The 16,852-nt window shown below is 46.5% G+C and overlaps 1 protein-coding gene across 1 annotated transcript in view; it reads left to right on the top strand.

Annotated features, from left to right (window-relative positions):
- Nucleotides 1-414: 414 nt before the first annotated feature.
- LOC146209241 (uncharacterized) overlaps nucleotides 415-16,852 on the top strand; it is a 47,786-nt gene continuing 31,348 nt past the window's right edge. The window contains exons 1-2 of the mRNA XM_084587377.1: nucleotides 415-598; nucleotides 12,094-12,254. Of these exons, the coding sequence (XP_084443503.1) occupies nucleotides 506-598; nucleotides 12,094-12,254 (254 nt within the window). The 5' untranslated portion in view covers nucleotides 415-505. The remainder of the gene's footprint in view (nucleotides 599-12,093; nucleotides 12,255-16,852) is intronic.

Here is a 16,852-nt window from a genome sequence, read left to right as displayed (position 1 = left end):
AAAGTAGTTCATGATTACTAAGAAGTACAATTTGACAATATCCTTTTTTCCAAAGGCAAACGTGCAGCAGGAGAGACAAGTTTCCGTTAAATGATGCAGCCAACAGCTGACGTGTTCAAAATGCTGGCTGAAATCGATTCGTTGAAAAACTTTAAGCATAGCAAAGACAAGATTTCCAGTACCCGCTTGGAATGTGACAAAAAAGAACCAAAAGACAATTGCCATTTTATATGCAAACGTATGTTTTAAATTAGGTTTGTCTGCGCTCTGAGCATTGTCTTAAAATGTCATCATCCTAAGCAGAAAACATACGAAGCCAGCACGGCTCACACGACTGAGGAAGACTAAATGTCACATTGGAAGTGACATGACTTATGGTAATGTTCTTTCTTCCGCTGCGCACCTGCATATAAATTTTGCAGTTCCGCTGCACATATAGATTTGAGCTCCGTTATTGTCGATCAGTTCTTGTTTCTAGAGAAAAGCTCGTGTTTAAAAACTGGCTATGTCGATGATTGTTACCTTTTTTCCTATTTTTGCATTCCACGCTATATTGATGATATCTGCTGAAGAGGACTTCCCTAATGGTGACAATAAGGTATGTGCTTTTGGGTAAATCTCCTGTCAAGGCTTCAGCAATATTCCTTAATCACAAAAGGCTGAGCAGACACTTCTTTCTCCTGCATTAGTGTGAGCCATAAATAATTTTTGCTGATCTAGCATAAGGAGGCCAAGCATGAAACGGGAACATTTCAATGTACAGCCACCAGGTCAGCGAGGTGCGTTCTAGCAAACCTTAGAAATAAAAAAAAAACGATGAAAGGATCATCATTGGATAAATCTCTTTCCGTTTGCGTAATTGCCTCAGAGCAGGCAACAAAACAGAAGAATAACATATAGACAAAAGGAGAAGCGTTGTCCTTGTGTTTGTGTGTGCTTCTTTTTTGTTTTGTTGATTGCTCTGCTGCCTTCTGTTAAGAATCTCTATTAATGTTTTAAAAGTGTCTGGAAATGTTATGAATTTGAGAGGGTTTGTATTTTGGTTGTTTTTCCACCTGATATTATATGTACTATTTCGCAGTATTTTAACCTAATAAATAAATAAACTACTGCCTTAATATGACACCTCATGTTTTCTGGCGTTAGTTGAATGATGATATTTCAGTACAAGATCCCCTTTCTAATATCCTTTCGTAATCTTTGTTGTCCTTCAACGTGTTTTTCATGTCTGCATTTCATATGAGAGATAAGGGAGCCAAAATCTTTTGTGAGATTTTGAACAAATCGTTGCTTTCTTTTTCGTGTCGTGAAGGTCCGTCCTGCAGTCCGGCCGCTCTAGTATGGAGGTGCCATTGCTCGAACAGAAGTGGCGCCTCGCGCGCTTCGCACGCGAGGAGCGGATGTTCGCTTCTCGTATGAGGCAGCGTGAGAAGATGGGGAAGGTCTGCTTTCCAGCAGCGTTGCCGTGTTATAACGAACTATCTTTCAGCGGCTTGCATGCCTTTCAAGGCCCATACTCCCACTCCTTGCGTACGTTGGAAAATAAACGAGAGAAAAAGAGTAGAGAAGGCTGCTGCTCATTCTTGACCGGGAGCGTGCTTAGTCCTTTAGACGGAGCAGAACCCACCCTCCATGCGCCAGCCACTTCGCTTCAACAGTTTGAATAGGCACATCAACACTAGCTTGGGATATAAGACGGTAAATAAAACGCAAAGCGCCGAAGCGTGCACTCAGCTTTGCTTCCTGTGAGAATGTGCCGATGACAGCTAGCAGTACTCCCCATATTCTGTAGAGCAGCTGTGGAAATTCTTTGGGAAATGACTTCTGCGCGATGGACAGCCCACGCACTCGATGTAAGACTGGCCATATCAAAATCTGTCCTAGAGCATCGTACGCTAGACATTGGTGCAAGTGGCAGCACTGCTCTAAGAGTTCCGTCCGAATTCGCCACCAGGATCCACGAGACCACGACAAATATAGCTCTCTTTTCGGCAGCCTCTGTCCTTCCGAATGGTCGCGATTCAACGCAGTTTCTGGGGTGACATAGCAGGGTGCGCTTTTCACCGCGCTGTTAGTTGACTTTCGAACCACTGAAAATGTTGACGCTTATTTTGAAAGCGACACTTTTTGGGTTGTCTGAAATTTTACGTCAAGCCTGCGTTTAGCGTTCTTGAATAAGGTTTAGATACAGAACATCGCTCGTATTCGCAATCCAAGTGAAAAATGTTGAGTATGTAAGGTTAGGGGGAGTTTTCTTCTAGTTAAATCTCAGAGTTGAGCTAGCTGGTAACCAATTCCTGGAATCACTTTCTTGTTGGTTTTATACATGGAGGCAAACAAACACGATACGCTGGGGAGAGCTTCCCGCTGTTGCTGCGGCGCCGGGCGTACTCCAAGACTGCATAAAAACGGCGACGGAAGGTTGTTCAGACACTACTTCTTTTATGTGCTCTTCTTGAACCGTGGCTTAAATTGAAAGTAGACATTGCTGAAGCAGGACAGCTCGATCATATGCTGTGCGCACTAAGTTGCCGGGGCTCCGCAGACACGCATACATTCACGGAGCTCGGTACGCGATAGCAACGTTTAGCGGCATAACCGAAGGGAACGATGCCCGTGCCTTCAATGCGAAATGAAAACACGCAACATCGAATACACATATGCACTTTCAAGAGGAAATGCACGACATGAAATGGGTCGAACTTCCCGTTAATCAATGCGCCGATGACTGGAAAGCGTCTTTCGTAGTATCTGTATTCCGCGTTCAGTAGCTCCCCGCACGGTTTATTCGGTTTGGGTTTGTGTCTGCATGTTACTATTGCGATTATGAATTATAGGTAAAATACATGTATCATGAGATATACAACAGATATATTCTCCCAGTTAACTCTGACGAGTTCGGCCAGCGGAAGCGGAGCGCTGTCCTTCGCAGTCGCCCTGGCCGCTAGTGCTGTTTCCGACTGCTGCCGTCATGCGCAACGGATGGCATACGGTTTGCTGGCGCGCTCAAACAAAACACAAAATAGCACAAAGCTGTAGGATAGTTTTCAAGAGCACCGCGAAACAGCGGTTTCAGACTGCTGCATCGCAGAATTAATACGCACAGCACAATCCAAGATGACGTCAAGAGAAGCCGGAGCGGACTTTCCCAGTTTGGCTTATACGAAACGCCAACATCAAACTAAGATGGCTGTGCCCAGGCTTCGAAACTAAAATCGTCTATAGCTTCTTCTACATCGCACACCTGCTTCTACTTCACACAATTGGCAAATTTCATTCGTTCCGGTACATATCGCCGGTCTCCGCGGAGCGCTGCCGTGCATGACGTCACCATTATTAGCTATGCTCCTCTCTGCGCATGCGCGGTGCTGTGGCGCTGCTGCCACAACGCGAGAGATATAAGCCGTGGAGCAGGCACTCGCTTGCGAGGGCATATATATAAACTGAGAATTACGCCGACTCTAGTGCTATGCCATGGATGCAACAACAATTAGTGTTAGCATTTGGTACACGTGCATAGAAGTCGAATCTATTAATCTTGGCGACATCGTTTGAAGTGAAGAAGCGGGACGTAGGAAAAATGAAGCTGAAAGAGCTAAACGAGAGACGTAAATTCATAAAGAGTGAGAAGAGACTTCAAAGCGACGACGCAATGCGGAGGAGAAGGTGCGCCAAGAATAGCAAAGCAATGATTCGGATCAGCCGCGCGACGAGGGCAACACGAAGAGAAAAGCACAAAACAGACATACACTACCAACTGCATTAGAATAATCCTCGCTCACAGATAAGCACAACCTCCTCACAACGAAGCACGTCAAACTCTCACTCCTCTTCTATCCTCTGCAGATACGTCTGGAAACATGCCCCAACTAGCCCCACAAGCTGTTATTCTGAAATGATTTGGACTATTCCACGACTACTACTGCTTTCGCTTTGTACTTTCTGGCTTAGCTAAGTTAAGGCACTGGCAAATTCTCCTAATACCAACTGATGTTCCACAAAGCTGGCATTTCAGGTCGGCGGCGACACATGTTGGCTGCTACTTGAACAACAGGTGTAATGCACCAGCAATGTGAGTTGTGTTGCCTTAAATTGTTGGTGCTAGGGTTGCGCACCAAAATAATGCAAGCAAGTTGGTTTATCTTTCCTTAAACTTGTCTTACATTACACATGCCTTATCGATAACTCACAATCTGTTGAAATTCTCGCCATCACTCGATTGGCTGGACCATGAGAGTCCCACAAGCTACAAGAATCGCCGCAGTCTTCCCCTGTTGCAAAACGTCGGTGTAATGAAAAAAAAGGCTACGTTGCTAGCAGTTCCAATTCGAATAGCTGGAATCCAGTTTGGAGCTCTTAGTTCAAAATTTTAAGCAGCAACCTGTTGCAGTGATAAACCTGCACATCTGTTTTTGGGAAGCGCAATGCTAGGATGGCGTTGTTCACTGAGCCTAAATCTTTCCTGGCAAAGTGCGATTCTTACTTATGTAAAGGAAAGCCAAGCGTATGCTTTTATTAATTTGAAAAAAAAACTGGAATTGTTCAGGTGCTTCCCTAAGGTAGTAATGTAGAACCCAATGCACCAAGGTTTCAATCTACGATGAAGGTGCCAAACCAAACAGGGGTGTAAATTATTGGACCAATTGGGTAGTTAACATAATGATGAAACTATGCAAACTAACACGTAAGACAAGAAACACACACGTTCGGTCATGTGTGTCCATGTGTCTGTGTTTCTTCCTTGGATTCGGTTTTGGTGTTTATAAAGTATCTTCATTGTCACTAATCGACCAGTTACTTGTAAAGAACGGCCCATTTAACTATAATTGGTTGAAAAAGAGAATTTTGCAGGTGTCCAAAGCGAAGCATTGGCGACTTCCTCTATGTAAGCTTATGCATATTGATCAGTCTAGGCTTACACACGGTAAAAAAAAATACAACATGAAAGTTGTAGATAATCCACGCGGCGCAACGAATGGCGTCCATCTGACAAGGGATCGGATCAAATGTGCGCTTCGAGAACTGCACAATAAAACAAAAGTTTGAAGCCAACACTGTCGGATATGAATCATCCTCACATGACTTGGCGCCCGTTTATATTTCCAACATTTCAATTCAATCTCCGCGCTCCGTCGTCGATTCTCGCAAGAGTACCTTCCTATAGATATCAATAGATTTGGTAACGTCTTAGACGATTTGCTACGATCTTATCCTCTTCCTCTCTGCCGGGGCAAGCTGGGACCGAACAAGCACAGGCAAATGCAATTGGATAGCACAATTTCCGCTTAGTAGGTCGCGCAAGTCGAGGGTATTTCGCTAAAGAGCGAGGCTCATACTTAATGAGGACATCTTGGGGGACCATTAAGTGACCTTGTCACATTTTAACATCAGTTGTCTATAGTGTAATGGTGTTCTTTACGGCTTCCAATTTGTGCAAAGAGCACAAGCACCCCATATGGAGTAGTTCTAGAGTGGTGCTCGTGGCTGAATGTAGGCTGTATGACACCCGTAATCACAAACGTTGTCCACAAACATGGACGCCCCTCGGCGTTTCCTCCGATAAAGTCTCCTCCAGAATACCTATTCCACTCGAAGCGGCGCATAAGGCGTATCGGGAGGACATTAAGGCGAACGTTTAGACCGAACACTGCGTTCTTAAGTGTGTAACACGCTCAGCGTCCCCCCCCCCCCCCTTCCCATGTCGAGTCTTCTAAATAACTTTCGCAAGCAACCTCAACGTTAGGAGCGTAGTGAAACTTGTTTCACGGGGTAAATTAAGAAGGTGGCTGTGAAAAATTGCAGAACATGCTTTTGCATCTGGCAGCAGTCGCTACTGGTGACGTAGAGTTCGCGTAGACATGATGTAGGCTTCGAGGGATGGCGTGAATATTTCAGTTTATCAATTTGATGTAAGATCTACGCTCCCACTTTGCTGTTTTGCCTTTTAGTTTATTGAAAGGCTTTGACAGACTACAACATACATTGCAGAAAACAAAGTAAAAGCCACTGACACCTGAGAGCATGACTCCAGTCTTCAGGGGATTTGGGGGGTGAGCGGTGAAAACATACGTGCTGCTTGGCAGCGGGTTGCAGAGCATGCATACTGAATTCGACTCTCCAGAAGCACATTCACCCTGCGGTTTCCAACAAGTTTTGAGCACTAACTGAAAACGAACTTGAAAGCCATGTCTCCGCCGGCCGCCAATATCACTTCGTAGGACGAGCACACCAACCCACTTCCTCGACTGCACCTCGAGTCTGAAGACATACTACTTACTCTCGGGCGATGAGAAGACATTGATGCGCGGGCTGCCGCACAGTTGTCCGCACAGCCCCTGCGCGCCTTCACTGCCCCCTAGCTTACTGCATAAAACACGCTGTTCCCGCTCAAGGTCGGCGCCATCTAAAGAAGCCACCGCGCAATGCGAGCAAGGGAAAGAATGCGCCGCAGTCGCTCGTGTCCGGCTGCGGACGAGCTCACAATTAATGGTCAAATCGCGCCTCAGCTGTGCACTCGGTAGGCTCCGAAATGTGCACTTATCCGGTGACGACTTGAAATGAATGGATCAGCTATAGCCCCGGTGGCGGCGGCCGATCACGGTTATGCATGCTAGGCGTGAGCCGCGGGGACGGAAGTAGGCTAACCACGGCCGCGCTATTAAAGCAATAACGTGCCAAAAGTCGCGGGTCGCTAGCACTCTCAGCCGATGCTTTAGAGAAAGGTTCGGTGCATTCTCGTCGTATCCACTTTCTTGAAAAGTTTGATATACAGGTAGCGCGAAATCCACACAGCGAGCGAACGATGCAATATCCGCCAAGCTTACAAGTGGAGTGGCGATGGAGGAGCGGTCATAATAGCTTCATTGATGACTCGAGAAAACTCGATTCTCGAGAAACTTATTTTTTTCGCCGCTGGAAGAGCGCTTAGAATGGAGATTGCTTTCTGAAACGAAAACCACGCCTCAATGACTGCTTGGAGTAGAAGGTCTAGTGAAGGCGCATTCGTAATTACAGCGGTTAGGCGTCAACGACGGCCCCCAATAAATCCCAGGGAGCAGTTGGCTTGTTATGATGGCCTGGAAAATCTAGTCTTTTTCTGACATGTGACACCAGCGCGACGGCAAAAAGCATGCGTGAAAACACTCATTTTGGGCGTACATATGGTCTATAGTTTGAACACGGGTGACGCAAGCATTCAAATCAAAATTTCCACAGTTCGTGCTGTGAGCTTGCCTTTACGCAGTTTATAATACGCATTTCAAAGTGCTTTGCTGCTACCGTTTGGAGCAAATAATCATTTATTAGAGTGTCCCGGAAAGCATTGCAGTGTATAAATTGCTTTCTCTGGGATTGATGATTTTGTTGATTTCCGAGTCTGCGCCTTTTTAATGTCACCTATGATTCTCGTTTTTCAACACGCTGCTCACTACCAATAACTTGATAAAACCTTGTGCAATATTATCCTAATGATCTGGCGGGTGGTATTGATTTATGGGGTTGTTTGGAGGTGTGAGGATCTGTTAAAAATATCAGAAAATATTGCTTTGCAACTTCTGTATGCAGTTCACTTTCACAGTATTACAGATGTAGCCCCAAACAGTGTGTCCCGTGACAAAGGCTAAGATCACTACTTTGGGAAGGCTGCCTATCCTATTTATGCGATGTTACCTATGAGGCTTTGATGGTTCTTTTGATTGTTCCTGAAGAATCCATACACAAGAATCCCGAACAGGCTTGTCTAGGGATGTAATATTTTCAGAAATTCTTAGCCCGGAAAGAAGAAAAGTTTTCAGGAGATATTTCAAATTTATAAAATCTCAAAACTTGATAATAATCAAGATTGAGACTGCAAACAGTTTTCTGCTAGGCGTTTGATGTTCATGCATATGCTCCGCTACAATTATTTGCTTATATAAAGAAATAAGGGACATAAGTAAATAAACACTTCATATTTTATACTATTTATTTTGCTGGTTTGTTTGCAAACAATGGCTCCAAGAACAGAACTGTTTTGATATATAGTGACAAAACTTTATTTAGTCGGCGTAGAGAATTGGCTGACATGCTACTCTGCGTAGGAAAAGAACTGGGGAGGGAAATACTAAGAGAAGTGAGGCAAAATAGAGTATCAAGAAGATAGAAAGAATTTCGCCAAAAATGCGTATTAAGCTGCATAGTGGACTGATGTGTTAAAGTGTACTAATGGGATGCATAGTCTTACAAACGGGCTTACCAATTTCATTGCGTGACAAATGCATCAAGATGACATTCAATGTAAACGTAGAGCTTGACAAGGTGCACAACGTCCTCTAAATGTGCAAATGTTCATTGCATGTCTGTGCTGCCGAGGGCAGGCTCAGGGAGCTAAACACTGTCCTTTATTAGATGAGGTGGGGAGTGCTTCCCCATACAACGTTTATGGTAAGCACATTCCTCAGCGTATGACCGGTCCTCTAACAGGATACGTTCAACATTTTGCTGCCAGTTGTACAATCTATGCTGTTCATCTGACCCAAACGCTATTGCAAGTCATTTGTAAACACAGACTTAAGGCGAAGTTGACGATAAAGAGTTTAGATTTGGCGAGGATTTCTAGGAAGGAAGCTTCTGAATGAAGAAATTGGTAGAGATGCGGCAGGTAGCTCCGTCGCGACGTATCACATTTCCCGAAGAAAGCAGAATGTGTATTTGCGTTGGAGGCTATTACAAGCCGCTTCATCTGACATTTCGTTGACCTGAATCCACAGTGAGCTGGTCTCCACTGTAATGTTAATCAGTGGCCTGCGGCTACAGCCAAATGGCGTGGATCTCCAATGGCACGAGAAACGGGTTAATCATTAGTTTTAGGGAGTAGGTTAGATTTTCAAAAAATTTTGGAGTCGGTAAATATAATCCAAAAGTTCTCTATAACAGGCGTAAGGTCTTTCATATATTTAAATTTTCCCTATAATATCATTGTTTTGTAAAATTTGTTTCCAGGATTTAATTATTGGACAGAGTAGTTCTTAAAGTCGCTAAAGTTTTCATCCGAAAAGAGGTGTCGCTGCTCGCAACTATGCTCTTGGCCAAATCACACCACAGTTCCAGCATACGCTACAAGAGGTGCTAGCACGAGCGATTTAATACAAGAAGCAGCTTTATCCCCTCGGAAAATAGTGAGTGGCAGGAAGAGTTCAAACTTCCCACGGCTTTCATGCCGTCAAGTCATTCACTGAGTAGAAAAATGAGTGGAATCGAGGGGCTCGTTATGAACCACGAATGAAAGCAAATAGTCGGCGAGGGCATAAAAAGAGTGGGAGATTTTTATAAGCTTTTCTTGATGAGGTGAATTTTTTACTGCAATGGGACGCGCCGCTGGTTGGATGAGAGTAACTCAAGACGGTGCTAGTCCATCGTTATTGATCGGGACGGCTCTGGTGAACACTCTCGAAGTACAGTGAAAGGCAACATTAATATCAAATGGAGTAGATTGGACAACCACCGTTCTAACCCGACTGGTGAGAGAACAAGACGCGATATTTGAAGATCACGTGTTCTTATTCCGACAACCGTGCATTCAGATGCTTGTGGCGTTGAATCGGACGGCAGTCCGCGCCATCTTTTGCGGCAGCGCCTTATGATCGAAGAAATTTTGAAGGGATCGCATCATTGCAAATAAGCAAATCGCGAATATTGTTTGCTATTCGCCTGACTAATATTGCCGTAATTAGTTTCTTTCTAATGGGACACTTAAACGCTTGATGAGTGTTATTTGGTCCACCTTTATTCGCAAAGAAGCAATGGGGTTTTGTGGTGGAGCGATAGCATGATGGCATCACGCGGTGAGGGTACATGCTCGCCTCCGCGGGTTTCCACGAAGTATTTATGCTACTGCACATTCTTCTGATTTTCGCGTTACAGCCAAACTGCCGACACCGACGTTTCTGCTACACGGGGCCCTTAACGCTATCACTTTTAAAATACGCGGTTCATTAGCCTTTCTGCGGAGTGTATGTCAAAGCTGGAAATTCCCCTTTCAAGTATATTTATACGACCCTGGTTACTATTCCCGCATCCGAGCGTGCGCCATGATAACTCAACTACCTAAAATTGCCTTAGTTTAGAGAGAAGGACAGGAAACCCTTTGACGGCGGAGTCTCAAAGATTTTCCGTCAAACTACGGGAGCACGAACGCAGAATTATTTCTTTGGCCAACGAACAAGTCCTTATTGTTAACTTTATGTCACTGATTACCAACGCTAAGGTGTCTAGGTGGTGCTGCCTAGCAACATGGATGCAGTCAGTGTCGGCGGCTATGTTAGCCTGATTTGATGTTGTGGGTTTTGAGGGCTTTTATAAGGCCCTAGATTTTCCCCAGTGCGAACCTTCAAAGTTGGAGTTAAAGTAAGCGACAGGTTTTCCTTATCGGTGTGGACAAGATACACCTGGTATGGCCAGTCTAATTCAAAGCAGCATTGACTTAGCTACTCGACGCAAATAAACGCGTAAGAATGCGAAATTCTTGTAGGGGCACACCAAAATTTCCAAGTCACCACAGCGTTATCTATGATGCGATTGTCCATTATCCAGACTAATTGTTGCCAAATTCAGAGTAAGCCATACATCTTTTATCGGGTGGCTTAAGGTTTTGAGATGGCCCACCTACATTTCCAACTCACCACTGAGTTGGCCTTGTAACATTAGGTTGGGCGCCAATGTTTGCTCAAATTAGATGAATGCAATATTCGCGGTCTCAATGTAGAAGGTTTGGGGGCACCCCATCTAAACTTTGACAGCACCACTGATTTCCCATCGTCGTATCAGATTGTACACGAAATTTAGGGAAGTTGGTTCCGTGCCAAATTTTGTAGCTCCAGTTGGCCAATTTTATTAGTGCGGCCACCCAAATTTGAAGGTCACCGCGAAGATGGCCATAGCTAATAACTTATACCAATTAGTAGTTTTTGATTAAAACCTTATAGCTCTTATAGGTATTTGGACAAAATCTGGGGAAATATTTTCTAGACAGGTTCTTTCCACCCTTTGATCGTATTAAGGCTCAAGAAATAAGAGTAACTATATCCAACGAAGAACAATTTATGTCAGCAGTTAGGTAATTCGAGCACATTTGGCCAGCAGCGTCTGTCTCTATCTGCTGTCTAATCCGATCGCTTTACTCAAGCGCCACTCCTGCGGGTTCTGCTGTAGGTAACGCATCTGAAATGCCCGTTCGCTTCAAAGACCACAACCATCCAATCGTGATCATCATTATCGGGACAGTGACACCGAGACAGGGACAAAGCATGCTGAACAATGGGAGGGTCGCGCTTGCAAGGGGCGTGCTGATGCAAGTGACGATTTTTTTCTTCCGACCTACTCGTTCGGCCAGGCGGCGCCGACTCTCAGTTTTCTGTTGAGCTTTGCGCTTTGTTTATTTTTGTCCGCGCATGTACTTTTTTGTGACGTGCTTGATTTAGGGCGGATGATAGAAAAAAACATTCTCAGTCGGGCTTGGCATATTCATCATCATCATTATCCTCAGCCTGACTATATCCACCGCAGAGCGAAGGCCTCTCACACATGCCTCCAACTACCCAGTCCTAAGCTAGCTGCATCCACTTGACACCTGCGAACGATTCAACCTCATCCACCAACCTAACTTTCTGCCGCCCTCTGCTACACGTTCCTTACCTTGGAATTCAGTTAGTTACCCTAAGTGACCATCGGTTATTCTTTCTTTACAATACATGTCCTGCCCATGCCCATTTCTTCTTGATTTCTACTAGAATGTCAGTAACTTGATTTGTTTCTCTGATCCATGCTGGACGTTTCCCATCTCTCTATGTTACCCCTACCATTTTTTGTTCCATAGCCCATGGAGTATAAATGTTGGCCTAATGTGCGCAAATATCTTTTGGTGTAATAAACCTGTGAAACCCTTGCGTGCCTTGCTTAATCGTGCCTACATGGACTCGCAAACGGAGTTGTATAATTGTCATTTAGCTTGTTTATAATTTGCCCAATTACATTACACTCTCGTAAATGGAGCCCGAGAAGTTGTCAACCCTGCATAAAAGTCTATGCTATTTGCTAATACTTTGTTTATTCTTTCAGCTACTTCAGAGATCCGATGAACTGGAGGTTCCTAAGTATGGCCTTAAGAGGGAATACAATGGCTCATTTCTGGATTTGAACTACACGTGCCTAACGGCAGAGATTGTTGGTCGCGGGGCTCCTTTTGATGTATTTATCGACTACTACACGAATGGGTCTTGGTAAGTGGCTACATCAACTTACGAAAGTGCTCGAGGTTTCGGATCTGTTGCAGTGTCTCATAAGCATTGCATGCTTCCCTTAAGCTTCCCATCTCTTATAAAAACAATTTATAGAAGTGTTTTATCATTCGTACAAAACATTTCTTAAATTAAAACATGCACTTGTGCAAAATGGAAATGGACGAAAACAATAGGACTGGAAATACAATTTGTTGAGCGTTTGACTCCGTATAGCCTTGGAAATGTAAGTTTTATGCTCTGCAGAGGTTGACTGGAACTACATAATGGCAATTTGACAAGAAAGGCTAAATTAGTGCGTGACAAGTAAATATGAAACTGTGCCTTTATTGAAAATTTGAGCAAGCCATCTGTAATGCATATTGTCACGTAGTGGTGACGAGGTCGACAACACAAATGGAGGGTCGATGACTGCACTAAAGAAACTCTTTATTTGGGCTGACTTGCGCCCGCAAAAGAAGTAAGCAACTCTGCGGCGGCGATAGAAACAAACGTGCTCGTCGATCGTCGAACAAAGAATGCTCGTCACACTCGGCAACGCTCAATTTAAAGGCTGCACAGAACAATCTAGATAACGTCGCAAACAGCTACCAGCACGGGCTGGAACATTGTGGAAAGACACCCGAGTGGCCGGAACCTTCCAGACAGATCTCGGTGCGTCTTGCGCTACGACAAAACTGATAAAGGTGTGACTCGCGACATCGAGCAGTAACAAACAAAGATTACAGAACTGATACGCGGTCCAGAATCAGAGTGATAAGCCTGTATGCCGGCGGCTGTTAAAAAACTACAAATACTGTTTTGTAGGTTTCGCGGCATTACTCCCCCCTTAAAAAAACATCGCCTCGATGTTTCAAAACAAAGAAACTTAAACATAAACACTGCAAAGTATAAACACCACAGATTCTTTAACGCGCGTAATATGGCTTCAGTCGTACAACATGTACAATTTCTGGGCGTGCGCGTCGCCGTTGTGATGCTGATGTTCCGTCGGGAATGACTTCATAGTCCAGGGGTCCGACGCGGCGAAGGATTTTATATGGCCCAAAGTATCGACGCAACAACTTTTCACTTAATCCGCGACGGCGAATTGGTGTCCAAACCCACACTTGGTCTCCTGGATTGTACTCTGCGTGGCGTCGTCGTAAATTGTATCGTCGGCTGTCGGTGCGCTGTTGGTCTTTAATACGCAGCCGTGCGAGTCGTCGGGCTTCCTCTGCACGCTGCAGGTAGGCGGCGACGTCAAGGTTGCCCTCGCTGGTTACGTGCGGCAGCATTGCGTCGAGCGTCGTCGTGGGCTCCCTGCCGTACACAAGCTTAAACGGGGTCGCTCTGGTCGTCTCCTGGACTGCCGTGTTATACGCGAAGATCACGTACGGCAAGATGGCGTCCCAGGTCTTGTGTTCAGCGTCGACGTACATAGCGATCATGTCCGCGATCGTTTTGTTCAGGCGCTCCGTAAGGCCATTGGTCTGGGGATGGTACGCAGTTGTTCGTCGATGGCTTGTGTGACTGTATTCCAGGATGGCTTGCGTCAACTCTGCCGTAAACGCCGTTCCCCTGTCCGTGATGAGCACTTCTGGGGCGCCGTGTCGCAAGAGAATTTGTTCGACAAAAAATTTGGCGACTTCTGCCGCGGTACCATTTGGTAGTGCTCTTGCTTCGGCGTAACGGGTAAGGTAGTCAGTGGCCACGATGATCCACTTGTTACCCATAGACGAAGATGGAAAGGGGCCGAGGAGATCCATCCCAATTTGTTGAAAGGGCAGGATTGGGGGCGGAATCGGGTTTAGTAGTCCTGCTGGTCTGTTCGGCGGCGTCTTGCGTCGTTGGCACTCACGACACGTCTTCACGTAGTGGGCAACTTCGGCAGGCAGTCGCGGCCAGTAATACTTCTCCTGGATTCGACGCAACGTGCGCGCAAATCCGAGGTGGCCTGCTGTTGGCTCATCGTGCAACGCCTGCAGAATTTCTTGCCGAAGGGTTTTAGGCACTACGAGAAGCTGCGCGGTCTTGTTAGGTGCGAAGTTCTTCTTCACGAGGAGGCCATTGCTTAACGTGAAGGATGATAAATGTCGTCTGAACACACCAGGAGGGGAAGCGGTCTTTCCTTCCAAGTAATCGGCTAGCGCTTTCAGCTCAGGGTCTGATCGCTGTTGTTCTGCGAAACTGCTGGCGCTTACCGGTCCCAAAAAGGCGTCGTCGTCATCGTCCTTCGGGGGAGCATCGACCGGAGCGCGGGATAAGCAGTCTGCGTCGGAATGTTTCCGGCCCGACTTATAGACTACAGTCATGTCAAATTCTTGAAGTCGTAGGCTCCATCTGGCAAGGCGGCCGGAAGGATCTTTCAAATTAGCCAGCCAGCAGAGCGCGTGATGGTCGCTTACCACCTTGAATGGTCGGCCGTATAGGTATGGACGAAACTTAGAAGTAGCCCAGATGATCGCAAGGCACTCCTTCTCGGTCGTCGAGTAATTGACTTCGGCTTTTGTGAGAGACCTGCTAGCGTAGGCGATTACTTTTTCCTGTCCGGCAGTCTTCTGGACGAGAATGGCTCCTAGGCCTACACTGCTCGCGTCGGTGTGAATTTCGGTCTCGGCGTTTTCATCAAAGTGGCCAAGTACAGGAGGGCATTGCAGGCGGCGCTTAAGTTCGTTGAAGGCTTCTCCTTGCGGCGCTTCCCATTTAAAAGGTACGTCAGCCTTTGTAAGCTGCGTCAACGGTTCGGCGATCCGCGAAAAGTTTATGACAAATCGTCGATAATAAGCGCACAGCCCAAGGAATCGGCGCACAGCTTTCTTGTCGGCAGGCGGTGGGAATTGTGCGATTGCAGCTGTTTTCTCCGGGTCTGGGCGAATACCGTCCTTGCTAACGATGTGACCTAGGAACCGGAGTTCTTCGTAGGCGAAGTGACACTTCTCTGCTTTTAGCGTTAGTCCCGATGACTTGATGGCTTCCAGCACTGTCTGTAGTCGTTTTAGGTGGTCTTCAAAGTTTGACGAGAAGACAACAACGTCGTCCAAATACACCAAACAAATTTGCCACTTCAAGCCTGCCAGGACTGTGTCCATTACTCGTTGAAACGTGGCTGGTGCGGAGCAGAGCCCAAATGGCATCACCTTGAACTCATAAAGGCCGTCCGGTGTGATGAATGCGGTCTTTTCGCGATCTCTTTCGTCGACCTCAATTTGCCAATATCCGCTCTTCAGGTCCATCGATGAGAAGTACCTTGCATTGCAGAGCCGGTCGAGAGTGTCGTCGATGCGGGGAAGCGGGTAGACATCCTTCTTCGTTATGCTATTCAAGCGGCGGTAATCAACGCAGAAGCGAAGTGTGCTGTCTTTCTTCTTGACCAAAACGACTGGCGCCGCCCAGGGGCTGTTCGATGGCTGGATTACGTCATCACGCAGCATTTCCTCAACTTGATCGCGAATGGCCTGCCGTTCTCGCGGCGATACACGATAAGGGCTTTGGCGCAGAGGTCGGTCGTGTTCGTCCGTTATAATGCGGTGCTTGGCCAGTGGTGTTTGTCGTACCTTCGATGATGACGAGAAGCACTCCCTGTAGTTTCGAAGAAGACTGCGAATCTGGTTTTTCCTGCTGTGGGTCAATGCCGGGTTGATGTCAAATGTGGGCTGACGGAATAGGTCCGGTGCGTCTTCCGGCGTTTGGTCGTGGAGGGAGAATACATCTTTGAGGTCGGCTAATTCGTCGAGAAAAGCGATCGTCGTGCCCTTGTTGAGATGCCGGTATTCTTCGGTGAAGTTTGTTACCAGCACCTGAGCTTGACCTCTCCGGAATTTCGCGATGCCTCTTGCGATGCCGACACCTCGTTCTAAGAGCAATTGGATATTTCCTTCGACGATGCCTTCAGCGGTTTCAATGTTTGCGCTACCTACGCAGACTGCGATGCTTGATCGGGGCGGGACGGTCAATTCTTCATCGAGGACGTTTAGAGCGATGTGTTGCATCGACGTCGTCGTAGCAGGAATGGCTTTGTCTGCAGAGAGCTTGATGAGCTTGGATCGCAGGTCGATGATAGCCCTATGTTCATTTAGGAAGTCTATACCTAAAATCACGTCGCGGGAGCACTGCTGCAAGACCACAAAGGTGGTGGGGTAAGTACGTCCATTTACGGTTATTCTTGCAGTGCATCGTCCCGATGGAGTAATCAGGTTGCCACCTGCGGTGCGAATCAGCGGGCCATTCCAAGCGGTGGTAACTTTTCTGAGCTGAGAGGCTAACGGTCCACTAATGACTGAATAGTCAGCTCCGGTGTCTACTAGGGCAGTGACTCTGCGACCGTCGATATCAACTTCAAGGTCACTTGTGCGCGTCCTCGCATTGCACGTGGGCCTTAGTGTCCGATCTCGGCTTCGTCGTTTCTTCAGGTCATGGCCGGGGCATACCGTTGTTACTTCGCTGGGCGGCGGTGTCTGCTTGCACTTTGGTCGTGTTGTCGTCGATGACGTCGTGGGGAGCGGCGGTGAAATGGCTGCGTCGTCGTTAGTGGTCGTCGGCGGCGGAGGATCTTCGTCTTTTCGCCGTTGAGCAACCTCACCTCCAAAGGTTGCTGCCTT

The sequence above is a fragment of the Amblyomma maculatum genome, chromosome 1 (genome assembly GCF_055883805.1).
Source record: "Amblyomma maculatum isolate TAMU_Amacu chromosome 1, ASM5588380v1, whole genome shotgun sequence".
NCBI lineage: Eukaryota > Metazoa > Arthropoda > Arachnida > Ixodida > Ixodidae > Amblyomma > Amblyomma maculatum.
Note: the sequence above shows the minus strand (reverse complement) of the source record. Positions and strands in the feature narration are given on the sequence as shown.